This window comes from Trachypithecus francoisi, unplaced genomic scaffold (assembly GCF_009764315.1).
Source record: "Trachypithecus francoisi isolate TF-2019V2 unplaced genomic scaffold, Tfra_2.0 Lachesis_group10, whole genome shotgun sequence".
In the NCBI taxonomy this organism is placed as follows: Eukaryota; Metazoa; Chordata; class Mammalia; order Primates; family Cercopithecidae; genus Trachypithecus; species Trachypithecus francoisi.
Genome location: NW_022681455.1, coordinates 49705024 through 49733022, shown reverse-complemented (window position 1 = coordinate 49733022; position 27999 = coordinate 49705024). Strand labels below are relative to the sequence as shown.

The window sequence follows — 27999 nt, the reverse complement described above, 5'->3', positions numbered from 1 at the left end:
CGTGACGTCGCCCACACGCGGCGCCTGGCAAGTGCACAATCGCGGTGAGGGAGGCGCGCAGCAGCCGCCAACGCTCCGGCCCAACTGCTGGAAGGTCTGTGCTCTGGAGCCAGGGTAAATATAAGACCCAGATTGGAGACTAGAAATGGCTAGGGACGGGGAGGTGTGATGAAGCACAGGGGAAAGAACCATCGTTGAGGTGAGGGGGCTTCTGATCCTCCTTCGCTCCTCTGCCGGCACCTGGAGGGCACATACATAGCTGATGTCCGGCAGACTGAGAGTTCAATTTTGTTGCTCAGCACCGACCTACCATAACTTTCAACATGCTTCTCTATGTTTAGTCTATTGAACTCTTTACCTACCTTAAAAGATAAATCATTCTAAGTACAAAAGACCCAGTGAATCATAGTAGAAGCCTGAAGCCATCTCTAAATCTGATTTTTACGAAGTCAAATTAAGACTCTTAGTTTCTAATAGATGTTTTGAATGTACAGATATTAGAAACTGTAATAACAATTAGAATTGGGGTTATTGACTCTGCTGGACTTTATATTATCTATTGGCTTCCAGAATTAAAAAAAAAAAAAAAAGAGAGAGATAAAGCTGTTACCCCCAACTCCACATAGTTAATACTTACCATGTGGGACACTGCTTATGGAAATGATCTTTTAAAGAATGGATTGAAGTCCTAGATAAGGGGTTGGGAGTCTTGAAAATAGGTTGCAATTTTCCAGGCAAGTTAGCCAACTAGTAGTTACTGGACTTCAAGAAGTCCATTTTTTTTTTTTTTTTTTTTTTTTTGTTAGTGTTTGAAGGAAATATCAGGACGCTGAAATACAATCTGACCTCAGAAGGACAATATGGTCTTAACGGTGAGATCAAATAAATACAGTAAAGTATTAGAAACAATACTAAACAATTGAGTCAAAATTTAAGTTTGTGACAAAGATTATAGACACCATCTATAAGCGTATTTTTCACATCTTTATTTTAAATATTTTGTAAATATTTTGTTTCCTTGTTCTAGGGCTATAAAATTATACATCATGGCCCTCCTAAAGACACTCTAGGAAAACCATGTCATCCTGATCTTAAAACACCTGCAAGAAAGAGCACAGTACTTCACCATTAGTAAGTAGCAAGGAAAAAAAAAAATGGTAGCCAACTTTTCAACTATATATCATTGTGGGTTTAAAGAAATAAAATGTAATTATACAGAATAGAAAAAAATATTTTTACTTGAATATACTCTCACCAACAGTGACATTGCTTTCATAGATGAAATGAAGATGATTATAGGTTAGATGGTGGAGGGTAGGGAGAGAAGAGCAGCAAAGAGAAGAATATGGCATCATGGCCTATTATACAATTCTGGGTCATCAGATGCAAACAATGGGTGATTGAGCTATGCAGAAATCTTCAGGCTTCTGTGTATTGCTTTCAATGAACTGATGACGATACAGCAGCCCAGATGTTAGAGCATTTTCCTAAACTTAGCCAGAAGGTCTCTAACAGAACCAGGCCTTGAACATATGAATCTCGAATTAGATTATACTGATTTGTTTTTCCTATAACACCTAGAAGGAAAAACATGTCTCTTAAACCCTTAGAAATTAGCAATTCAATCAAACAGCATATGTTTACAGAAAGATCTTATGTGCTCAGCAATCTAGCAGGCATTGCAAAGGATAATAAAAACATGGATAATTTCCATTTATTTGTATTATATGCATAATGTATTTATTGTATTAGAGGTGTTACATACATTGTCCCCTTCAGTCTTCAAAGCAAAAACCTGTGATATAAAAATCTACATTTTACGTAAGAAAAAAACTGAAGTTTGGCATAGATTTCCCAGACCTGATGGTTTCCAAAGACTGCACCTGTAACCAATAAGGCACAGGTAGTTGATAACTAGAAAGTAAAAATCATAGACAGCTGAACTATAAGAGTTCAACTATAAAGCAGAATCCTGGTAACCTTCACAGTAATTAACCTGTCTTGGGTTGTCAGTATAGAAATACCAGTCCAAAAAGGCCACATCCAGATTATAGTGTGCCTAAGGAGAAGGGAGGACTGATTAGAAAGGGAGGGCATGATTTACTTACTCATGTTAAAAACTATGTGGGAAGCAAATAATGTCAAAAGCATTATCAGACAACTGGCAAGGAAGTTTGAGGCTACTGGTATGAAAAATACTATTTCAGAATTTTGTTGACTTAGATTTATTTAACAAAACCAGAGTTTGCCAAAACAGAAATATGTATAATATATATGTTGCTCTAAACCTTCCACCTTCTTTCTTTCTAAAGATAAAGCAGATATTTCATCTTGCTCGGAAAACCAACAGTAAGTGATAATTCATTTATTTTAATGTGAATATTTTATCATGCCAATCATTTTTATGTTGTCAAGTGTAAAACGATTAGTGAGTTTGCTCATGATTTTATCTTTCACTTTTTGTTTGTTTGTTTTAGAGACAGGGTCTCTTTCTGTCTCCCAGGCTGGAATGAAGTGCTGTGATCATAGTTCACTGCTGCCTCGAACTCCTGGGCTCAAGTGATCATCCCACCTCAGACTCCTGAGTAGCGAGGAATACAGGCACTTGCCACCATGCCCAGCTCATTATGTTTTGTTTTTGTTTGTTTGTTTTTAGTAGATGTGAGGTCTCACTATGTTTTCCAGGCTAATCTTGAACTCCTGGGCTCAAGTTATGTGCTGTCACCTCAGTCTCCCAAAATGTTAGGATTGCAGGAATGAGCCACTGTGCCTGACCTATTCATGATTTTCAAAACTTTGATAAATTTGTATTGAGAATGACCTCAAGTTAATTTTATTCTTTTACAGTTAAGAAGGTAAATTACAGCAGTATCATACCCCCCAAAATTTGATATGTAAAAATTTTTTACATTTTTTTCTAAAAATAAGTAATGGAATTAATTCTCATGTTTGTGACTTTAAACAATTATAGTAGAACTACCTTTAATAGGAAAATGGAAAAGTATGACTGTTTAAGCATATCGTATAAGCTGGCATATTAATGATTTTACTATTAACATACACAGTTATGTATTAAGAAGGGAATTATTAAAGTAAAAATAGAGGGTCTCCATTGTGCTGCAACAATGTCTGCCTTTTCCCAGTTAAAACTGTGTCTCTTTCAATTAGTCAATATCTCTTTCAAAGTCATTGACTTTGAAGTCATAATTGGATGAAGACTAATTTCTGACATCACCTATGCATTGGCACAGGTTAATTAACTGTCTTAAGCCTTAATTGCATCATCCATACAATATAAATAGTAATACCCAGTAAGGTATGGGAGTGAAATTGTACATCATTTTCCACAAACCATCAATAATTGTTCATCCCTCATCCCTTTTTTGCATACCATTGAGGATAAAGGCAATGGATGGAACAAGTATCAATGATACACTATTTACAGTAAGTGAAGCCTGAGAAGTATCACAGATAAATTGTTTGGAATTTTCTTTCCTTCCAAGAACTTGGGAGTGCAAATCCCACACACATGCAACAAATCTAGGGAGCATAACTCTTAATTTACAAAGTAAACAATTTATATGTCTAGTGACAGAAAGGTGAGTGTTTCTGAAACTAAGTGGTCTTGTTGCTTCATCTAAAGGATGTAGGACTTTTTGACATATTGAGAAAGGACAACATGGCTAACAAAATTCTGAGTATCTTTTTAGGAGATAATGAAAATATGAAACAATCTTCGTACAAAATAATGCATTGAGTAAACTTGAACAAGCTATATTTTCAATGCATTAATTGTATTTTTCTATACAGAGAAATTTGAAAATATTCGCAAGTGTAAGGAAGAAAATAGATATAACTTCTAGTTACTCCATTAGGGAAATAACAACTAATAAAGCATTTGTACAACCATATCTGTGTAATCACAACCTTGTTATCTTAGAGTCTGGTATAAATAAAAGGACAAACCATTATACTTTTCATATAGAATAGCCAATTGAGAGATGGTACATATTGAAAATAAACTTTTCTCCAAAAATTGAGATGAAGAATGAATGTCAGTACTATAATTAACTATTCAGGAATCTGTTTTCTTTTTGATGGTGTAAGGATAGCAGAAGTAGGCAGAAAGAAGGGAGTATGTGTCTATCTTTTATAGATGTACCTCAAGGGCATCAGTAGAGTTCTTCAGCTTATTTTTTTATTGTCACTATCAGAGACAAGCTTGGCCTCATTATGATTCTACTGGTACCATACGGCAATTCTTCTTTTGTTCCATTCTTAACGAATCTGGAAATCACAGTTCCTTTGAAATAATCGAGATTATATTGATATTCTCCCTCTTAGAAGTTTTTAAACTACTTATTTCAATGCAGATCTTTGTTTTTCCTGACTTAGTTTTCAGCAATGGCTTTACTACCGGTGTTGTTTCTGGTTATGGTGCTGCTTCCATCTTTACCTGCAGAAGGAAAGGTAAGGTTAAAATGGAAAATCTTTTCGGAGCTATCCAGCAACTTTGTGCTATGGCAGGCTATTTTGAAAGTAAAGGAGGGTAAGAGAGTTTGGTATGTCAGTTTCCACTGGTTCTCTCAGAGTTCTCAGACCACTTAACACAATTATTGAGATGAAAGGCCAAGGCTATGCTGTATGTGTTCTGCATGTGTATGCTAGCCACCTGTCACATGTGACTACTGAACACATGAAATGAGGTTTGAACAGGCAAGATGTACTCTGATGGTAAGAAACTCACCAGATTTCAAACATTTAGAACAAAAAAGAAGAAAATATCTCAATTTTTTATATTGCCTCCATGATGAAATGATAATATTTTAGATATTCAGTTAAATAATATATTAGGAACTTAGGTTGGTTGCAACAAATTACCACAAGCTAAGTGGCTTATAACAGCAAAAACTTATTCTCTCACAGTTATGGAGGCCAGAAATCTAAAATAAAATTATCTACTGGGTTGAGCTCCTTCTGGAGGATCTAAGAGGGAGGGATCTGTTCCATGCTTTTCTCCACCTTCTGGTGGTGTCTCCCACTGCTTGGCATTCCTTGGCTTGTGGCTGCATCACTCCAATCTCTGCCTCCATCTTTACATTATCTTCTCCTCTCTGTGTGTCTCTTATAGAGGCACTTGTCATTACATTCAGGGACAACTGGATAATCAAGGATTATCTCATCCTGAGATCCTTAACTTAATTACATCTGCAAAGACTTTTTCCAAATAAGATCACATTCACAGTTTCTGAGCATAAGGACATGGACATATCTTTTTGGAGACTACCACCTAACTCATTACAAATAAAATATATTTAAATTAATATCACTTAAAAATTAAAATGGCATATCATGTTTAAATTATTTTTCTAATAAACATCACTGGTCTGTGGAGTTAGAAAATTGATGATAGTTCTCTTACCCCAATCTATTTTCTGATTTCCTTAATTTTATTTCTTTTTAATGAGATCCCCATACAAAATTAACAATATACTTACACAATATTAAATTAACACAACTTCTCCACTATATTAGCACATTTAATTTTTATAGTTAGGGTATAATAATAATTAGATTTATATTTTTAATTAAGAAAACAAAAACCCCAACTCTAAAGGTCTTAGTGGTTTGTTTAGTAGTGATAATAGAGTTAGTATGTGAAGGGTCAAGAGGATTTTGAATTCAGATCCTAGAGTTATTTCTAATATGCTACTTTGTTGAATTGACCCTATATTATGATCAGCAATCTTCAGTGATAAAATGTGCAGTGTTCACATACAGTGTGTATCTCCTAGCCAGGAAGCCTCTGAAACAGCTTTGGCATTGCTGTTTGTTGTCACATTTTCCATTAACTCCGTGCACACTAGACTCACTAGGACTTTTCAGACTGGAGGACTCTGACACTCAGTTCAAACTTCATTTGGCATTCAGAAATATAGTCATTGTATTACTGTAATTAAATTATCAATGTGCAGGTAATTTATTCATCACCTAGGACCTCATTCAAATAATTTGCTGTTCTTTTCATTTCTTTCGCCGAAAGATTTTCTTTCATACCCCTTTCCAATCCCCTTTAACCTCTCTGACTCGTCTCCTGGTCTTCATTTTTAAATTATTAAAGAGTGAGATGTCATTTTGTTTTGGCACCACTACATGTTTGAAATCAGATGCTCTATAAACACTCTGCCCAGTATGATTTTCTGATGTTTTCAAAATGCCTAGAAAACTCTGTTCATCTTTCAAAACCCCAGAATCACATTTTATGAAGCTTTCCCTGACTTCAAAGAATTGATCCCTCCTTCCTCTCTATCTTGTAGATCCCTAAGATCAGTTTTGTTATCATGTGTATTGTAATTTTTACTTATGTCACCTATTCAATATAAACTCTTTAAGGATAGATACCATATTTATTTTATTCTCAATATGTTTAATGTTTCTAGTCAGGTAATAGCTTTATGAACACATTTAAAAGTACATCCCTTTTTCAGTACAATTTTATCTACAAAGCAAGAAGGTGTGAGAAGCAGGAAATAATTTAGAAATTAACTTTTTATGTGTTTTGAAATGAAACCACCATAACCAGATTTTTTTAGGTCGAGGAAATATCCAGGGATGATATTTTATGCTTTGATGTGATACAGAAATCTGCTTCTACTGATATTTTATATGCACATCTTTTCTAACATATGAGTCAATAACTTTGCCATATTTATTGGTACAACGGCATCTGCTATCAGTCCCTGTTGTTAGGAACATAAAAGCAGGAAAGAGAAATTCATATATAGTAGATAATGGCAATAATGTGCTCAGACCTATGGTGTAAGAATTGTGAGAGCCTTAAGGGAACTCAGTATGGGAGGAGAGGAGGATAACTTATCCCAAGGTGTCAGAAAAAAATCTTTAAGTGGCCCTGTTCCTTTTAGACTTATACTTCAAAATCTTGCTCATACCTATATAACCTCATACTCGTGTGTAAATTTAGGTCATCAAATTGCTTGGACCTTGATCCAGCAATTTTCAGACCCTATTTTATCTCCAGGCTTAGCAGGCCCCATACCACACACACAGACAAATATACAACCACAAAGATAAACCAAACATATTAGGGCCCAATTTAATACTTTATCAGTTATGTTTCTGTTACTGAAAGGAACAAAGTCAGCAATAGATAGATTTGATCCCTCCAAATTGCTTTAATTTTTTTTTTTAGTATTACAAAGTTATCTTTTATACAACCCATAAAATTTGCTACATAATAGGTATAATGGTTTTACTATAGTACTGAATGTAGACATGCACTTCAACTGGGCCTAAACATTTTTCCTTAAAGGCAGATACCATGTCAAGGAAAACTGCCCCATAAAATTTAGGATGAATCATGGGCTCCAGCTTTACCCTACCTTGCAGCCTGATCAAATGTGAATGAATATATCTCAAGGTTTTAAATTTGCATGCTTGTAGTTATAAAATATTATTATTCATATGTCTATACAAATCCTATTAAAAGTTCCCTTGCTGGGGGAAATGGCAGATAGGAGGCATGACTAACTTGCAGTTGCCACTTGGATAAACAGAACAATATGTGGATAAACAGAACAATATGTGGATAAACAGAACAATATGTGGAGATTCACATCATGAACTTTTGCACCAAGAACCACTGCAGGGGCATGGCAGGAAAACTGAAAGAACTCACAGACCCTTTGAAAGAAGTGGCTTGCCACTACAAACTCTGTGAGTTCACTGAAACACTGTGAGTGCCCAAAGTGTGAGGGAAGAAAGTCTGCCTCTAAACACACATCCTCACTGAGGAAGCTGAAAATCCAGATCATGGGAGAAGGATTTAACCTTACTTAAGGCTGAAACGAATTTAGAGAGCCATGCAAAATAAAAAAGAAGAAGAAGCAGTGAGAAGAGCCCTGTAGGCAATCCCAGTCCCCACAGAAGCCCAGGGAAGCAATTTCTGACTTTATCTCACAGAGATCCTCAAGGAGGGAAGCCAGTGGAATTAGGGAAGGGCCACAGGGAGGAGACTTCCAGCTGAACTTTGTAATAATTTTGGCCAAGTACAAATTTTTCTGGGCAGATCTGGGATTGTGAATGGGAAGTACAGATAGGAGTACAGAAGCAGCAGCAGGTAGGAAGTGGGGAAAGGCCTGAAAGCCCTGCTTACTGTCTCCTTGGGGAGGCTTGTAGCCTGGACCAAGATCTCAGCCTTGCACAACAGAGGCCTGGATATAAATTCAGCTCTATTGGCCGTTGAGGGAGCACAGCAGGGGTGAGACTGACCTTGCAGGCTGAGTAGGAGCTTAGTGAAGCCTGTCACTGCTGGCTTTCCACCCCTTCCCTGGTGACCTGTATGAAGCAGCAGAGGCAGCCATCGCCCCCTTGGAACATAACTCCTTTGGCCTGAGAACCACATCCCCACCTTCCACAGTGGCTGCAGGAAACCCCCACCAAGGAGAGTCGGAGTTCAGGTATCCCTAATCCTGCCCACACATGATGGTCTTTCTCTACCCAACCTGGTAGCCAAAGACAAAAGACATAAACTCATGGGAGCTCTATGGCCCTGTCCATCACCTGAAAAACCTGAATATTTATCCAGTAGACCTTAGGGCAAACTTGTATCCCCCCATACTACCACAGCTTATGCTGTCTTGAAACCAACTCAGGCTGTTACAGCAACTCATAACAGAACAACTCTACCCCAAGGAAAGAGAAAACAACAGTTAATTCCACTGCCTGTAACAATCCTGGCTAACCAGAGGTCCTGAGATTGTCCACATGACAACTTCACTATTAGCATAACCAACATTCAAGAAAACCAGTGCACTAAACAAAACTACAACCAAGGACTCTCGGAGTCCACTTCACTCCCCTGCTACCTCCACTGGAGCAGGTGTCAGTGTCTGTGGCTGAGAGACCTGAAGATGGATCACATCACAGGACTGTCTGCGGGCACTCTCCAGTACCAGCCTGGAGTCCAGTAGCTCTGATGGGTGGCTAGACCCAGAAGAGCAATAACAATCACTGCAGTCTGGCTCTCAGGAAGCCCCATCTCTAGGGGAACGGGGAGAGTACCACCTCAAGGGTTCAAGGCAAAAGTACCTGAACAGCAGCCCTTGAGCCACAGATCCTTCCTTGGACATAGTCTACCTGATGAGAAGTCTACCTGATTACAATTCTGGTAATATGACAAAACAATGTTCTATAACATCCCCCAAAAGATCATACTGGCTCACCAGAAATGGATTAAAACCAAGAAGAAATCTCTGAATTGCTGGAAAAAGAATTCAGAAGGTTAATTATTAAGCTTCTCAAGGAGGAACGAGAGAAAGTTGAAAACCAACTCAAAGAAATTTAAAAAGTAATGCAAGTATGAATGAAAAAATTTCCAGAAAAATAAATATCACAAATAAAAAACAATCACAACTCCTGGAAATGAAACACACTTAGAGAAACGCAAAAAATACTGGAAAGTTTCAACAATAGAGTATAATAAGTGGAAGAAAGAATTTCAGAGCTTCAAGATTTGGCTTTTGAATTCTAACAAAGACAAAAAAAATGATAAAAAGAAAATGAACAAAGCCTCCAAGAAGTTTTGGGATTATGTTAAGTGACCAAAGCTAAGAATAATTGATGTTCCTAGGGAAGAAGAGAAATCTAAAAGTTTGCAAAACTTATTTGAGGGAAATAATTGAGGAAAACTTTCCTGGCCTCGCTGGAGACCTACACATTCAAATACAAGAAGCTCAAAGAACTCCTGGGAAATTCATCATAAAAAGGTCATGACCTGGGCACACAGTCATCAGGTTATCTGAAGTCAAGATCAAGAAAAGAATATTAAGAGCTGTGAGGCAAAAGCATCAGGTAACCTACAAAGGAAAACCTACCAGATTAACTGCAGATTTTTCTGCAGAAACCCTATAAGCCAGAACAGATTGGGGTCCTATCTTTAGCTATCAATGTACACAAATCAGTGGTACTGCTATACACCAACAGCGACCAAGATGAGAATCAAATCAAGAACTCAATACCTTTTACAACAGCTGAAAAAACAATAAAATACTTAGGAGCATACCTAACCAAGGAGGTGAAAGACCTCTACAAGAAAACTGCGGAACACTGCTGAAAGAAATTATAAATGACACAAACAAATGGAAACACATCCCATGCTCATGGATGGATAAAATCAACATTGTAAAAATGACCATATTGCCAAAAACAATCTACAAATTCCATGTAATTCCCATCAAAACACCATCATCATTTTTCACAGAACTAGAAAATACAATCCTAAAATTGATATGGAGCCAAAAAAGAGCCTGCACAGACAAAGCAAAACAAAACAAAAATAACAAGTCTGGAAGCATCACATAACCCCACTTCAAACTATACTACAAGGCTATAGTCACCAAAACAGCATGGTACTGTATAAAAATAGGCACATAAACCAGTGGAACAGAGTAGAGAACTCAGAAATAAGGTCAAATACTTACAGCCAACTGACCTTAAACAAAGCAAACAAAAACATAAAGTGGGAAAAGGACACCTTATTCAACAAACGGTGATGGGATAATTGGCAAGATCCATGTAGAAGAATGAAACTGAATCTTCATCTCTCACCTTATATAAAAATCAACTCAAGATGGATCAAGTACTTAAATCTAAGACCAAACCATGTAAACTCTAGAAGATAACATCAGAAAAACTCTTTTAGACATCGACTTAGGCAAATGTCTAAGACCAAGGCAAATGTCTTATGACCAAGAACCCAAAAGCAAATGCAATAAAAACAAAGATAAAAACATGGGACTTAATTAAACTAAAAAGCTTCTGCACGGCAAAACAAATAATCAGCAGAGTAAACAGAAACCTCGGGGGCCGGGCGCGGTGGCTCATGCCTGTAATCCCAGCACTTTGGGAGGCCGAGGCCGGAGGATCACGAGGTCAGGAGATCGAGACCATCCTGGCTAACACGGTGAAACCCCCTCTCTACTAAAAAATACGAAAAAAACCTAGCCGGGCGAGGTGGCGAGCGCCTGTAGTCCCAGCTACTCGGGAGGCTGAGGCAGGAGAATGGCGTGAACCCGGGAGGCAGAGCTTGCAGTGAGCTGAGATCTGGCCACTGCACTCCAGCCTGGGCAACAGAGCGAGACTCCGTTTCAAAAAAAAAAAAAAAAAAAACAGAAACCCCACAGAATGGGAGAAAATCTTCGCAAATTATTTATCCAACTAAGGACTAATATCCAGAATCTACAAGGAACTCAAACAAATCAGAATCCCATCAAAAAGTGGGCTAAGGGCATGAGTGGACAATTCTCAAAATAAAATAGAAAAATGGCTGACCAACATATGGAAAGCTGCTTAACATCATTAATTACCAGGGAAATGCAAATCGAAACCACAATGAAGCTAACACCTTATCCCTAAAAGAATGGCCATAATTTAATTTAAAAAATAATAGATATTGGTGTGGATATGGAAAAGGGAACACTTTTATACTGCTGATGGGAATGTAAGCTACTACAATCACTATGGAAAACAGTATAGAAATTCCTTAAAGAACTAAATGTAATTCTACCATTTGATCCAGCAATTTCACTACTGAGTGTCTACTCAGAGGAAAAGAACTCATTATATGAAAAAAAGACACCTGCACACTCATGTTTATAGCAGTACAATTCACAATTGCAAAAATATGGAACCAGCCCGAATGCCCATTAATCAATGAATGGATAAAGAAAATGTGATATATATGTATATATATAATATATATTATATATAATGTATAATGTATACCTATATATACATACCGTGTGTGTGTGTGTGTGTGTGTGTGTATACACACCATGTAATACTGCTCAACCACAAAAAGAAATGAAATAATGGCATTTGCAGCAACCTGGATGGAGTTGGAGACCATTATTCTAAGTGACGTAACTCAGGAATGGAAAAACTAAATATCATATGTCCTCACTAATAAGTGGGAGCTAAACTATGAGGATGCACAGGCATAAGAATGATACAATGAGGCCAGGTGCGGTGGCTCACGCCTGCAACCCCAGCACTTTGGGAGGCCTATGCGGGTGGATCATGAGGTCAGGAGATCGAGACCATCCTGGCTAACATGGTGAAACCCTGTCTCTACTAAAAATACAAAAAAATAGCTGAGTGTGGTGGCGGGCGCCTGTAGTCCCAGCTAATCAGGAGGCTGAGACTGGAGAATGGCATGAACCCGGGACGGGGATCTTGCAGTGAGCTGAGATGGTGCCACTGCACTGCAGCCTGGGGGACAGAGCAAGACTCCGTCGCAGAAAAAAAAAAAAAATAATAATAATGATACAATGGACTTTGGGGACTTGGGAGAAAGGGTGGGAGGGGGGCGTGGGATAAAAGACTACACGTTGGATACAGTGGACACTGCTTGGGTGATGGGTGCACGAAAATCTCAGGCATCACCAGTAAAGAACGTATTCATGCAGTTACCACCTGTTCCCCCAAAACTGTTTTTTTGAAAAGTTCCCTTGAAACAGAAATCGGCATTTGTGGCCTCCGAGGGGTTTTTTAGTTTGTCATGCCATGAGTTACTCACAATTCCCAAAGCTTCAATCTACTACTTTCCTATTTAAACATTTTGATCTACTACTTTACTATTTAAAAGTTATATCTTCAACTCAGATTTAGTGACAATGCTTAACAACTAATATTGACTTTTAATATTTAAATATTTGTAATATTTAATATATGTACATGAAAACTAAATATTTTGCACTTTTTAAAGTGACTTTGTTCTCTTGCATTAACTTATTCACTATTATATGAAATTTACAACATTGTTAAATTCTAATTTTATTTTCTTTTAGGATCCCGCTTTTACTGCTTTGTTAACCACCCAGGGGCAAGTGCAAAGGGAGATTGTAAATAAACACAATGAACTAAGGAAAGCAGTCTCTCCACCTGCCAGTAACATGCTAAAGATGGTAAGAGGCAGTGATGTAAGGAGATGGGTGTGAACCAGCTGTGGCAGGAGCAGACGGCTGGCCACTAGCATCTCTTACGAACTTTGTGGTTTACAAGGTTGTGTCTTTTTTTTTTTTTTTACAATGGTTAAAAAAAACTGTCAATTATACAGGGTTATTAAATTTGGAAGGCAGAATTGGAAGTCAAATATTCAGGCATCCAGTGTTAAACCATTACACTTTTTGTTCATTTTCTTTCCTGGTTTAAAATCAAGAAATCCCCTTTCCTTCAGGGTGTCAGCTGTTGTGAGTAAAAGCCCACTTCCCAGGGCACAGTCCCTGAAAGACAGGGATGTATCTCTGATACGAAAGCAATGGCCTACATGTGAAAACAAATGGAATTGGAAATAACGTTGGCCAGCTTATTACTATTAAAATATAATGAGGATATTTCACCTGCTTATCAGTATTTACACTAGCATCATTAATAAATATCCTAGGTATGGCTGCTTTGCTATCATACATAATCACATATTATTGTCTTATTTTGCCTTTTAGATACATTACCTATGGACTACCCTTCATGTGTAAACTGGCACCAGAACAGATAAAAACACTTAAAAATATTTTAGTAACAGTAGTATTAGAGAATACATCTACAGAAATTTTAAAGTATTTACAAATCAGATTATAAAGTGTATGTTTCATTGTGGCTGAATCATTAAGTGTATTTTGTTTTCTTGTGACGTTTAGGAATGGAGCAGAGAGGTAACAGCGAATGCCCAAAGGTGGGCAAATAAGTGCACTTTACAGCACAGTGATCCAGAGGACCGCAAAACCAGTATGTAAATTAGTAAATATTTGTTGAATAAATAAATGAATAAAACAATAATAGAGCATTGTAGGATGCTCTATAATAAGAAGACTTTGAAAATAAATGTTACTTATACTGTTATCTTTTTGAAGTCAAAGTATCTGTATACAGAGGGATATTTACAATAAGAACAATGTTGTGCTTTTTTATTATGTACATTATGCAAATAATTTTGCTTCTTGCAACCAGTTCATGAATACAGCAGATTTTATATCATCTTTCTTTTTGTAAGTGTAAGGATTAGAAAAGCCAGAATTTGAAAGAAAAGTGACTCACCCAAGAACATAATCTGAAACAGTGTCGTACTAGAAATTTTTAACCAAGCTTTCTGATTTCTAACCCACTGCCCTTTTTGTTAATTTATGTAGCTGTCGGATGTTTTGAAATCTATTCTTTTGTATCCATAAAATATATTGAACTTATGATGAATTATTCCTTTTTGATCTAAAGTGGATAAAAGTGGATAAAGTGGATTTAAATTTATCATATTCAAAATTTCTATAAAAATGAATATTTTTGAATATATCATTTTTAAAATTTTTAATATGAGGCAATCAAGTATTTTGTGTGGACTGGATACCTACAATGCACAGAATGCTACATTTGAGTTTTAAAAAGACTTATCAAGGATTATAAAAACTAGTAAATGCCCAAATAATTTATGAAGTGTTTCTGGGCTGTAAGGCACTTCTTGACAAACTCACAAGGATTTCAACTTGTAATATCTGATTTCCTGGTTAAGAGAAAATCCACAAATTTTGAAAACTGTTATCCTTCCTGGTGTCAGCTTTCTCTTTCTTGGGACTCTTAAAAACAGACTATAAAGTCTTTTTTTCAGATTTCACACAAAGTCATATACATTTATTTAGGGTCCTATATTTGAAAAATCTCTATTGAGGGTTACTAGAGCAAAAGACAAAATGTAAGAGTTGGTCACTGCCTTTAGCAAGCTTAAGATATAAAGCTGGAAACACTCAAGGCATACACGTGGAAAATTTAGCATGCAAGGATTTTTAAAGAGCAGAGTGTTAGCCTACTCAAAGTTTTATGTGGTCAGGCCAGCCTCAGTGTGTTAGGCAGTTCAGTATTCTTATCGGCCTTATAGCTGATAAGGAACTGAAGCACACCTTTATGTATTAATCAACAATTAGCATCTGCTGGACCCTGGGTTTGAAAGGCAACATCTTTGTGTTTGTGTAGTCAATTTCTTTTACCATTGCATGTTTATTACCTTGCTCATGAATGATCTGCCCCTTAGGTACAAAATGTGGCGAGAATCTCTATATGTCAAGTGACCCTACTTCCTGGTCAGCTGCAATCCAAAGCTGGTATGATGAGAGCCTAGATTTTGTCTATGGTGTAGGACCAAAGAGTCCCAATGCAGTTGTTGGACATTATACTCAGGTAAAAAGAATGCATGAAAATACCTATGTCACAAATGTTCTAATAGGAAAGCTTCTCCAAATTATGACCACTGCAACGTTCAATTTAGGAGGACAGTCCAAGTGGGAAGAATACAGTCTTGGAATTTGGCTGCTGTAGAGCTGTCATTTTTGTCCATTGTCAGCCAAACTCTTAGTAGGAAAGCATACTCTGTATTGTTCCTACATTATAAATTTTAAAGTGATGAATGTACATGAAAATTAAATATTTTTAAAGTTTATGACTTTGGTTCAATAATTTAAATATTTGTATGGTGTATGTCTATAAACTAAAACTAACATTTTTCAGTTTTATATTTGCTACTATTTTTTAAAATATTTTTCCTCTTCTCTAATGTACTTTTATATATTTATTCCATTGTTAATTTGCAGCTTGTTTGGTACTCGACTTACCAGGTAGGCTGTGGAATTGCCTATTGTCCCAATCAAGATGCTCTAAAATACTTCTATGTTTGCCAATATTGTCCTGCGTAAGTAGACTGTTTAGCGTTTAATGGCAATAATTCTATCTGCAATTTATTTTTTAATAATTCTCATATCTTAAACCAGAATGAAAGCATATCTCAATAAAGGGGAGGGGATAAATGTTTGGAAATGTTTTTTAAGGTTGAGACGCTTTCAACTTCTCAGAGGAGAACAACTTCTCAGTTTCGGTTATAAAACTGAATCTCTCATTCCTCATTAATAGAATAATGTCTTTTCTTTCAGTTGGCTTTCCCTCAGCTTAGGGTTACTCTATGAGCATGTGTAGTATTTCTCTAGAATTGGTATCATCACGGCTTGCTAATTTCATACTCTAGGAGTATAGATGCTTTAGAGTGCTGGTGAGATTGCAAATGGAAGATGGATTGTGATTTTGGCCCTTTCTGCTCCAATATTCCTACTTCTGCTTATGTAAAACACACACACACACACATATTCACAATTACCATTGCAAATGATTCATTCATTTGGATTTCAATGGCTTTTCAGGACATCTTTATTTCAGAATACAGAAAAGATAATATCTTAAGTCTCTGATTCTCAGAATTGTTCACAGAAAGCTCTTTAACCATCTTGTAAAGTTTGATTTATAGCAGTAAACATGCTCCTTCATTAAACAATATGTTTAGAGTTATCCACAATAAATCCTATGGATATTTTAAGGAGATATTCACGATACGTTAATTGAAAATTTAATGTTTGAAATTCTTTACCACTGGAGGCTGCGGTGGGGAACACAACTACAGGATTTGTTTCGAGACTGTAGATAACGAAGATGATATAGGGTTCCAGTTTGCGAAGTATAACGTCCAAAGTCATTTTCCTTCAAGTACCTATTAAGATTTAAGTAGAGAGAATTGAAAGGCCCTAGGAGGATGTATCCACACTCACTGACTGGCCTTCAGAGGGAGGCATCAGCAGCCAGGTGTCAGAAGTGACAGTTGGAATAGATCATGAGGGAAGTCAAGGGAATTAGAACTTTTAAAATCCTTTTATATCTGTTTCACAATTTTCCAAGAGCTCATACACATACAGCTATATTCTAGGCAAAGAGACAGATTTAGCTGCATTTCCTTGGGTCCTTAGCCCACTTGGTCTACTAAAATTTAGACTCCTAAATATTTTTAAATGAATTTAATGGCCAATAGAATAATGATCATCATTAACTTATGGTTAATCATTGCAAAACTATTATATCCTGGATATCAGTATTTATCAAAACTTTTCTTTAATTTTGTTCTTTTTTTTTTAACTTTAAGTTCTGGGATAACAGAAACTAATATTCTGTTTTGGTAAATGTAAAAATCTCATACATGCCACCTCTAGAAACTCACAAACCTTCCTAAGCACACTCCTACAAACACACACGCCACTAACTACTGAAAAATCGCAACCTCCATCTGGAAGAAAAAAATACTCTGGAGGTATATTTTTCATAGTTTCTGTTAGAGACACTATGGGTTTGTTTTCCATTTTTCAAATGGAAAATGATATTTTAACATTGCATATTAATTTCCTGCTACAACCTGCTACTCCTAGGATCTTGTCCTTTCCCTCTACAAGATATGTTTTGTCCGTTATTGGCACCTTGGGATACACTGCCTTAGTAATTTGACTAAATATACTGGGAGATAAAGATAGTGTCACTACACTGAATATACTCTGAAAATTTCAGACCCTTGTCATCAAATTTAGTTACCCAGCCTGTGAAATTATGGTCAAGAAGGTATGTCCATGTGTGAAGCATTTTCTTAATTTGGGTTGTTATCTGAAATACCCATTGGGAATTGTAATTTTTCAGTTTTGTTAACATACTAAAAACACTGAAAAACTATTTATATATATTTGATGATTAATACTGCCCTTAGAGTATAAACAGTAAAGTGAAAAATATTTGACATGTATTTCAAATTTCAGTGGTAATAATGTGAATAGAAAGAATACCCCTTACCAACAAGGAACACCTTGTGCCAGTTGCCCTGATAACTGTGACAAAGGACTGTGCAGTAAGTTTGAAGTGTTTAGCTTGCTATTATTTATTATATAATTGATATTTTCTTTTCTTTATATAATTTAACAAATCTCCTAAAGTAATGAATTGAAATAACGTATTTATGAAAAAACCCTAAAAATATTCAACAAAGTATGCTTAAAAAAACATTTTACACACTGGAGGAGCTACATATTATTTGTAATGAAAAGCATATTGCCCTATGTAACATAATGGAGTATTTATCATCAATGTGTTTTTGTGGCTCTGCAGAGCCCATTAATATTAACCATACACCGTTTGGTAAATAGTTCAATTATCAAGTTCGTATAACTGTACCAAAAGTGGTATTTTAAGAGAATCAAAATGTATAAATCTAAGGTGTGAGACCAAATTATGGCTCAGTCTAGATAGGCATGCCAAATATTACTGTTTATTTGTGCCAATATGTCTGTCATGCTGATTTCCTCACTCCTTTTTTATAGTATAATTAGGATCATAGTGTTTGCCTTAATAAATGATTACTTGCCCTATAATTTCATAATTGTTTTGTGTATATTTTTATGACAAAACTCTATATGCAATATTGGCTCATAGAACCTGTGCACATATTTTTGCAAAAGGAGAAAATGAAATAAATATCGTATATCTCATTTAATAAATTGCCATGAATAGAAGTAAAAATAGCTGCTGGCTTTCTGTAGTTGGGATACTTTTATTAAAATTATTATGAATGATAAAGTTGACACAATCACTGAAACTTTTACCTCTTCAATGCACTCACCTTTACTAAGCATTTTTTCTGACTCGGTTATATAGCTATATTTCAGAATATTAATGATACCAAAGCTATAAATCAGGCAGAGGTGGGCAGATAACAAGGTCAGGAGTTCGAGACTAGCCTGGTCAACATGGTGAAACCCCATCTCTACTAAAAAGACAAAAATTAGCCAGGTGTGGTGGTGGGCGCCTGTAGTCCTGGCTACTTGGGAGGCTGACGCAGGAGAATTGCTTGAACCTGGGAGGCAGCCACTGCACTCCAGCCTGGGCAACAGAGCGAGACTCTGTCTCAATAAATAAATAAATAAATAAATAAGAAAAATAGTTGAATACTTATACATTTGCTGAATGCAGTTTGCTAACAAGTCTGGAATTCATCTGTCATGGTATCAGCTGGTATCAGCTGCTGTGTCCATGGGATTGCCTGCATCACCCTTCTCATAAATCCTAGGTAACACAGAGTGGAGAGAGACACTGTCCACTTGGGGGAAGGAGAAGGAAGTGCGTGGGGTACTCTGCCTTGGATTTAGTACTGGGCCTGCCACAACAAAATACATACCAGTAAGAAACCCACAGCTCCTAAATCCAGATTGGTATGCATAGATAGAGCCTCTAGACCCACCACAGCACCAAAAAGGAATCTGCTGCCCCAATGGGACAGACTTAAGTCTCAGTACCACTGGTTAACAAAAATGGCCTCAGACCCAAAATGAATTGTAGTAGCTGGAAAGTCATAACAGCTGCTGGCCTTGGGCAAGCCCTGGTTCTGTCCTGGTCCGAGAGTCCATGGACTTCAGATGCATCAAAGCACAGTGACAGCTGTGGCATCCAGGGAATTGTCCATGTTACCCTTCTCCTAACCAACTTTGCAGCAAATCTGGGTTTAGAACATCACTAATAATGAAATAACTGCCATCTTAGGAGACTCATTAGTCTCCTTTAAATTCTTGGAAGGCCTTCTGAAGAAGAACAGGTACAAACAAGCCCAGACTGAAAAGACTAGAATAATTAATTCTTTAGTGCCTAGATACTGAGATAGTAATCCGCAAGTTTCAAGAACATTCAGGAAAACACGACCTCATCAAAAGAACTAAGTAAAGCACCAGTGACCAACCCTTGAAAGATGGAAATGTGGAATCTTTAGGATAAGGAATTCAAAATAGCTGTTTGTAGGAAGCCCAATAAACTTCAATAAAACACAGAGAAACAATTTAGAAATTTATCAGAGAAATTTGAAAATGAGATTGACATAAAAAAAAAAAAAAACCCAGAAATCCTGAAGCTGAAAAATACGATAAATAAAGTGAAAAAAACATTAGATGGTCTCAACAGCAGAATTCATTAAGCAGAAGAATCCGTGAGCTTGAAGACAGGCTATATGAAAATACAGAGGAGAAAAAGAGAAGGAAAAAGCATGAACTTTCTTCATTGATCTACAAGATCAATAAGACAGCATCAAAAGCGCAAATGTAAGAATCATTGGGATTCTAGAGGGAATAAAGAATGAGAAAGGGGTAGAAACCTTATTGAAAGAAACAACAAACAGAAAACATTCCAAACCTGCAGAAAGATAGAAATAATCAGTAAAGAAAGGCCAAAGTTTATTAATCAGATTCAACCCAAATAAGACTACCCCTTGGCATATAATTATAAAATTCTCAAGGGTCAAGGAAAAAAGAGAATTCTAAAAGCAACAAGAGAAAAGAAGCAAATAACATGTAACAGAGTTTCAATACACCTATTAGCAGACTTCTAAGTGGAAACCTTACAGACCAGAAGGAAGAGGGGACAATTTACACAAGTGCTAAAAAATGATTTTAAAAAACCTACCTAAAATATTGCACCCAACAAAACTATTCTTCAGACATAAAAGAGAAATAAGGACTCCCAGACAAATTCTGGAGAAATTCATTATTACAACACCTGTTTTAAAAGAAGTGCTAGGCTGGGTGTGGTGACTCACGCCTGTAATCCCAGCACTTTGGGAGGCTAAGATGGGCGGATCATGAGGTCAGGAGATCAAGACCATCCTGGCTAACACAGTGAAACCCCCTCTCTACTAAAAATATGAAAAATTAGCCAGGGGTGGTGGCAGGCACCTGTAGTCCCAGTTACTCAGGAGGCTGAGGCAGGAGAATGGCGTGAACCTGGGAGGCGGAGCTTGCAGTGAGCCGAGATCATGCCAGTGCACTCCAGCCTGGGCAACAGAGCTAGACCCTATCTAAAAAAAGAAAGAAAAAAAAAAGAAATGCTGAATGGAGTTCTTCTATCTAAAAGAAAAGAATGCTAAAGTGTAACGTGAAAATATCTAAAGATATAAAACTCACTAGCTAAAGTAAGCATACAGAAAAATTTAGAGTATTCCAATATTATAATTGTGGTATTTAAACCACTCATATCTTTAGCATGAAGACTAAAACAACAAAACTGTTAAAATAATAACTATAACTAAAGGTATAAATTGAGATATCCAAAAGTCAAAAAATATCATGGGTATATGAAGTTAAAATGTAAAATTTTTGTTTCTTTGTGATCAAAGTTGTCATCATTAGTTTAAAATAATTTGTTATAACTATAAGAACTTTTGTAAGCCTCATGGTAGCCACAAAGAAAAAATCCTATAATATATACACTAAAAATACACTAAAAATAAAAGGCAATTGACGAAAACATACAATCAGAAAAACTCACTTAACAACAAAGGAAGGCAGCAAGAGAGAAAGAAAAGATTACAAAACAACCAGAGAATGTGTAACAAAATGGAATTAGTAAATTCTTACCTATCAATAATAACCTTGAATGTAAATGGACTTAATTTTCCAATTAAAAAACACAGAACAGATGAATGGATTAAAAAAACAAGACCCAAATGTGCTTCATACAATAAAAAACTCATTTCCCCTGTAAAGACATGCATAGAGTGAAAGTAAAGAGATGAAAAGAGATATTCCCTGCAAATAGAAAACAAAAAAGAGAAAGTAGCTATAAGGCCATTATTTAATGATAAAGGGGTCAATGTGTTAGGAAGATATGATAATTATAAACACATATACACCCAACATCAGAACACCTAGCTATAAAGCAAATATTAATAGACTTAAAGAAAAAGACAGATAACCATTTAATAACAATAGGGGAATTCAATACCTCACTTTTAGCAATGGACAGATTATTCAGACAGAAAATCAACAAAGAAACATTTGAGTTAAACAGCTTTCCGGACCAAATGAACCTAACAGACATTTACAGAACTTTCCATTTGATAGCTACAGAATTCACATTGTTTTCATCAGCACACAGGATATTCTCCAGAGAGAACACATAGACCAGGAAACAACTCTTAAATTTTTAAAAAATGGAAATCATGTTAAGTATCTTTTCTAACTACAGTGCAATAAAACTAGAAATCAGTAACAAGAGGAACTTTGAAAACAATATAAATACATGGAAATTAAACAAGATGCTCCTGAATGACCAATGGATCAATTAAGTAATTTTAAAAGATTAAAAAATTTTCTAAATGAATAAAAATAGAAACACACCATAACAAAAAGTATGGGATACAGCCAAAACAGTACTGAGGGAAAGTTTACAGCATGAAAGTACTACATCAAAAAGTAGAAAGATTTCAAATAAGCACCCTAATAAATGACGCACCTCAAGGAACCAGAAAAGCAAGAGCAATCCACACCCAAACTTAGTTAAAGGAAAGAAATAATAAAGATCAGAGAAGAATAAACAAAATTGAGGCAAAAAATATAAAAATATAAAAGATCAAAGAAACAAAAGGTTAGTTTTTTGAAAAGATAAAGAAAATTGACAGATCATTAGCTGGACTAAGAAAAAGAGAGAAAAAACTAAAATATAAAATCAGAAGTGAAAAGCAGACATCACAATTGGTGCTATAGAAATGTAAAAGACAATTAGAGACTATAATGAACAACCAAGAAATTGGAAAACCTAGAGGAAACGGATAAATTTATGGATACATACAACCTACCCAAGATTGAACCAAGAAGAAACAGAAAACTTGAATAGACCAATAATAAATAATGAAATTGATTACAAAATAAGTCTCACAACAATGAAAAGTTCAGGACAAGATGACTTCGTTGCTGAATTCTACCAAACTTTTAAAGAACAAATACCAATTCTTCTTGAACTATTTGAAACATTTGATGTGGTTGGGGAAATTCTTCTGAATTCATTTACAATGCCAGCATTATCCTGATACAAAAACCAGACAAGGGCACAACAAAAAAGAATGAATATAGATGCAAAAATCCTCAATAAATACTGTACTACCAAAACAAATTCAACAACACACAAAAAAGATTAAATGGCATGATCAAGTGAGATTTATCTCATATATACAAAGATGTTTGGACAAAATATACCACCTTAACAGAATGAAAGACAAAACCATATGATCCTCTCAATAGACAAAAAAAAAAAAAGCATTTGGTGAAATTTGATAAAATTCAAGATCTCTTCATGATAAAAACTAGAAACAAACTAGACATAGAAGGAACATATCTCACCACAATAAAGGCCATATATGACAAGCCCACAGCTAATATCTTACTAAAAGGTAAAATGTTAAAAACTTTTTTTCTAAGATCAGGAACAAGACAAGGATGCCCACTCTCACTCTCATCAGTCTTATTCAACATAGTATTGAAAGTTCTAGCCAGAGCAATTAGACAAAAGAAATAAAAGGCATCCAAATTGTAAAGAAGGAAGTCAAATTTCCCCTGTTTGCTAATGACGTAATCTTATATTTAGAAAAACAAAGAACTCCCACCACACAAAAAACAAACAAACAAACAAACAAAACTCTTAGAACTCATAAACTCAGTAAAGTTGCAGGATACAAAACCAAAATAGAAAAACCAATTATGTTTTTATACACCAACAATGAACTATCTCAAAAAGAAAGCAAGAAAACAACTACATTTACAAATGCTACAAAATGAATAAATAAATACATAGGAATAAATTTAACAAAGGAAATAAAATATTTCATAGGAAAAACTATAAAACACTGATGAAAGAAATTGAAGACTACAGAGAAAAAAATGAAATACATACTATGTTCATGGACTGGAAGAATTAACATTGTTAATAATGATCAAACTACCCAAAGCAATTTACAGATTGAATTCAATCTCTATCAAAACATTTGTGCCACTTTTCACAGAAATAGAGAAAACAATCCTAAAATTCGTATAGAATCACAAAAGACCCTGAATAGCCAAAGCAATTTTGAGGAAAAAGACAGAGCTGGAGGCTCTGGCTTCAAAATATACTCCAAAGCTATGATAACCAAAACAGCATGGTATTGGCATAAAAATAATCATGTATACCAATGAAACAGAGAACCTAGAGATAAATTAACACATTTATAACCTATTGATTTTTGACAAAGACACCAAGAACATACACTGGGGTAAGGACTGTCTCTTCAGTAAATGGTGTTGGGAAAACTGGATATCCATATGCAGAAGAATGAAACTAGACCCCTATCTCTCACCATATACAAAAATAAACTCAAAATGGATTCAAGATTTAAATGTACAACCTGTAACCATGAACTACTTGAAGGAAACAATGGGAAAATCCTTTGGGACATTAATCTGGGCAAAGATTTTATGGAGAAGACCTCCAAAGCACAGGCTGCAAAAGCAAAAATAGATACATTAAATTATTATCAAGCTGAAAAGCTTCTGTGCAACAAAAGAAACAACTGATAATGTGAAGAGACAATCTGAAAAATGAAAGAAAATATTTACAAACTGTTCATCTGACAAGGGATTAATATCCAGAATATTCAAAGACCTCTGCAACTCAGTAGGAAAAAAACATATTAAAAAGTGAGCAAAGGGCTGGGTGCGGTGGCTCACGCCTGTAATCCCAGCACTTTGGGAGGCTGAGGTGGGCAGATCATGAGGTTGGGAGATCAAGACCATCCTGGCTAACTAAACCCGTCTCTACTAAAAATACAAAAATAAAAAATAAAAAAAGTAGCCTGGCATGGGCAACAGAGCAAGTCTCCATCTCAAAAAAAAAAAAAAAAAAAAAAGAAAGAAAAGTACATGAATAGACATTTCTCAAAAGAATACAACAAATGGCCAAAAAGTATTCGAATAAAATGGTCAACATCCCTAATCATCAGCAAAATGCAAATAAAAACTACAATGAGGTTTCATCTCACCTAGGTTAGAATGGCTATTATCAGAAAGACAGAAAATCAAATACTGGCAAAGATGCAAAGGAACTTTTATCACTGTTGCTAGGAATGCAAATTAGTACAGTCATTATAAGGAACATTATGGAAATTCCTAAAAAAAAAATGAAATTACTATATGACCCAGCAATCCCACTACTGAGATACCTCCAAATGAAAGATCAATGTGGCAAAGAGATGTTTGCCCTCCTATAAATACTGCACGATCTCACTAATATGTGGGATCTAAAAAGGTTAATTTAATAGAAGTAGAAAGTAAAATAGTGATTGTCAGTGGCTGGAAAGGGTAGGCGGGGGTGGAAAGGGGAGGAGAGGGGTCAATGAGTGCACAGCTGCAGACAGGAAGAATAAGTTTGGTATTCTATTACATAATAGAGTGACCATAGCTAATAATAATTATGTCTCAAGAAAGCTAGAAGGATTTTGATTGTTATCACCAAGAAATGATAACTAACTTATTAGAAAGAAATGTGTTTAAAGTGATAAATGTGCTAAATACCCTGATTTGCTCATGATGTAATATATACGTATATCAAAACATCACACTGTACCCAATAAATATATGGAATTATTATGTACCAATTGTATATTTTAAAATTAAACTTTTTAACAAACATATGCCTTTACTACAGGACTAGCAAAATGAGTTTTAAAAATGGACAGGTTTGAGAGACAGAAAGTAGAATAGTCAATCAATGTTTACCCCCTGTGCTGGGTGAGTGCTGGCCAAAAGAAGAAATGAAAGAGTTCAAGTTGATTCCAGTTCCTGGCTTAAATTACTGAGTAATTGGAGTGTCATACCCCTTAGATTGTGGGAGTGATGCAGGGAGATCACTCCTGAGAATTGTCAGCCTTTTAGCTAATACAAGGAGTTTAATTTGAGTTTTATTGAGTTTTATTGAGTTTGAGGTCCCTGGGGAACATCCAAGTAGAAACATCAAAAGGAAAAGGGCATATTGTCCTTGTTTTATACTTTTATCCACCCATAAAGATTATTAACTCAAAAAAAGCATTGGAGTGTAATGCCATGCTGCCCAATATTATGATATGATGGAAACAGTCTCTATCAACATGTGCTACTAATCACACTTTGAATGCTTGAAATGTGGCTAATAAGATTAAGAAACTAAAATTTTAATTTTAATTTAAATACCTATGTGTAGCTAATGGTTCCCATATTTGGCTATGCAGGCATAGAAAGATTTAGTTACATTCATATTATTCTGCTTGCTGAGGGGGAAAAGTAGGTCAATTTATTTTAGAAACATATCACTAAATGTAGAATTTAAACAGTGATGGATTTATCAGTGAGCTCAACTAAGACACCTCATATGTCCCTTAAGATGTGAAAGACCCATTATAGTGTAAGTGATGCTAACTTGTTTGTTCCCTCCTACCCCCTCCCGACACACTTTGAATGTATGGTTTTGCTGTTACTGAGGAAAATGATAATGACATAACTAATCTGTTTTTGTTACAGCCAATAGCTGCCAGTATCAAGATCTCCTAAGTAACTGTGATTCCTTGAAGAATACAGCTGGCTGTGAACATGAGTTGCTCAAGGAAAAGTGCAAGGCTACTTGCCTATGTGAGAACAAAATTTACTAATTTGCCTAGTGAGCATTTTGCAGGACTACATGGATAAGGGCTGCATCATTTAATTGACACATACCAGGGGAAACTGTATGTATGTTAGTTACAAATTTGATTTCAAAGAGCAATGCATCTTCTCCTAGATTCAAAGAGCAATGCATCTTCTCCCGGATCGTCACAGAAATCACTTTCAGGCAATGATTTACAAAAGTAGCATAGTATATGACGACAACTATGAACTCTGACATAAATTTAGTGCTTTATAATGAACTGAATCAGATTGAGGATTTTGAAAACTGTATAACCATAGGATTTAGGTCACTAGGCCTTTGGATCAAAATAGTGAGTTACATATAACCTGAAACATGCTGAAGAAGAAGACTGTAACATCATTGCCATTCCTACTACCTGAGTTTTTACCTGCATAAACAATAAATTCAAAGCTTTACATCTGCATTTGTCTTATGACCTTTCTTTTAAACAAAAGTAATCAGCTTTTCAAACAAAGAACTTTTCTAGCAACCATATGATACGATTCTTATGCAATATTTTATACCATTCATAATTAACTCCAGCTAGATTCATCTGAGATAAATGATAAAACAACTATTTTCAAAATAGTTGTCTATAAAGTTAAATTTTAACAAAAAATGAATCAGTTCTACTCTTATTTGCTTTCTCCTTTCTGATATTTTGATCTCCCTACTGGTTTAGTTTATTTTTTTTAAGCCAACAAAAAGAGGACGCAATTCAACCAAATATACAAATATAGCTTTCCAAGAAAACAAACAAGTGGAATAATCAGTATTAGATTGATAACAACAGGGTAAAGTAAGCCCACTTTATAGATGAGAAAACATATACTAAAACCCTTTTTAAAGGTGAAAAAGTTACTGAAAATCAGAAAGTAGATCTGGCTAGACAGATGGTGAAATAGCATGAGCTACTAATGCCTCCAGGATTAAACAGATTATCGGAATCATCCTATAGCCATTAAGGAAATTGAATTAATAATCTTAAAGCTTCCAAAAAGGGAGTTTCTAGGCCCCCAAATGGTTTCACCACGTGATTCTGCCAAATACTTAAAAGAATAATTAATAGCAATTTTACAGTTTCTTCCAGAAAATTAAATGGAAGAAAATACGTCTTAATTCAGTCTTTGAGACCAGTATTATTTTGGTACTAAAGCTAAGGACATTTCAACAGAAAACATACATAGAGATCTATTGCTATCATGAGCATAGATGGAAAAATTTTAAACGAACATTTAGTAAATGTTTCAGGAATATAGTAAAAGGAAAATATACCCTGACCCAGACTTGAAACAAATTACTAGAATAAATCAAAAATTATGCTGTGTCTAGAAGATAAATTGCCTATTACAGAGTATATTAATTATATATATAGCTCCCCCAGAATTTCTTTGGAAATTGATTTTTCCACAAGATTAGCATTTCTTCATCCTAATCTTAATAATTCAAGCGTCTCACAAACTATGTTTTAAAATATTTAAGCCTATTTTAGAGGAGAAAAGGAATATTTATTTTTGTAACTGCAAGACCACTGAGGTACAGTGACAATGTGGGAGAGAAGCAAACAGAATATTCTACTTGAGTGGTTCTCATATG

At 35.5% G+C, this 27999-nt stretch overlaps 1 protein-coding gene across 3 annotated transcripts; it reads left to right on the top strand.

The window, feature by feature from the left end:
• The first annotated feature begins 5 nt into the window (after nucleotides 1-5).
• Nucleotides 6-26827, top strand: CRISP2 (cysteine rich secretory protein 2). 3 transcript variants are annotated; one of them, XM_033217420.1, is made up of 10 exons: nucleotides 6-94; nucleotides 1028-1131; nucleotides 2313-2349; nucleotides 4396-4470; nucleotides 12867-12983; nucleotides 13716-13803; nucleotides 15095-15240; nucleotides 15651-15748; nucleotides 17679-17767; nucleotides 26259-26827. In XM_033217420.1, exons 4-10 carry the CDS (start codon nucleotides 4405-4407, stop codon nucleotides 26384-26386), a joined length of 732 nt encoding a protein of 243 aa, XP_033073311.1. In that variant the 5' UTR covers nucleotides 6-94; nucleotides 1028-1131; nucleotides 2313-2349; nucleotides 4396-4404; the 3' UTR covers nucleotides 26387-26827. The 3 variants fall into 3 exon arrangements, with proteins under 3 accessions (XP_033073311.1, XP_033073310.1, XP_033073312.1); XM_033217419.1 differs by having other exon boundaries at nucleotides 14-114; XM_033217421.1 differs by lacking the exon at nucleotides 6-94 and adding an exon at nucleotides 99-199.
• Nucleotides 26828-27999: the final 1172 nt, after the last annotated feature.

Excerpts from the sequence above, each read along its gene's own strand:
- CRISP2 (XM_033217420.1), top strand. The coding sequence starts at position 4,405 with ATGGCTTTACTACCGGTGTTGTTTCTGGTTATGGTGCTGCTTCCATCT. Across the intron at positions 15,241-15,650 it reads TTGTTGGACATTATACTCAG|CTTGTTTGGTACTCGACTTA; the intron begins GTAAAAAGAATG and ends GTTAATTTGCAG. Across the intron at positions 15,749-17,678 it reads GTTTGCCAATATTGTCCTGC|TGGTAATAATGTGAATAGAA; the intron begins GTAAGTAGACTG and ends TTCAAATTTCAG.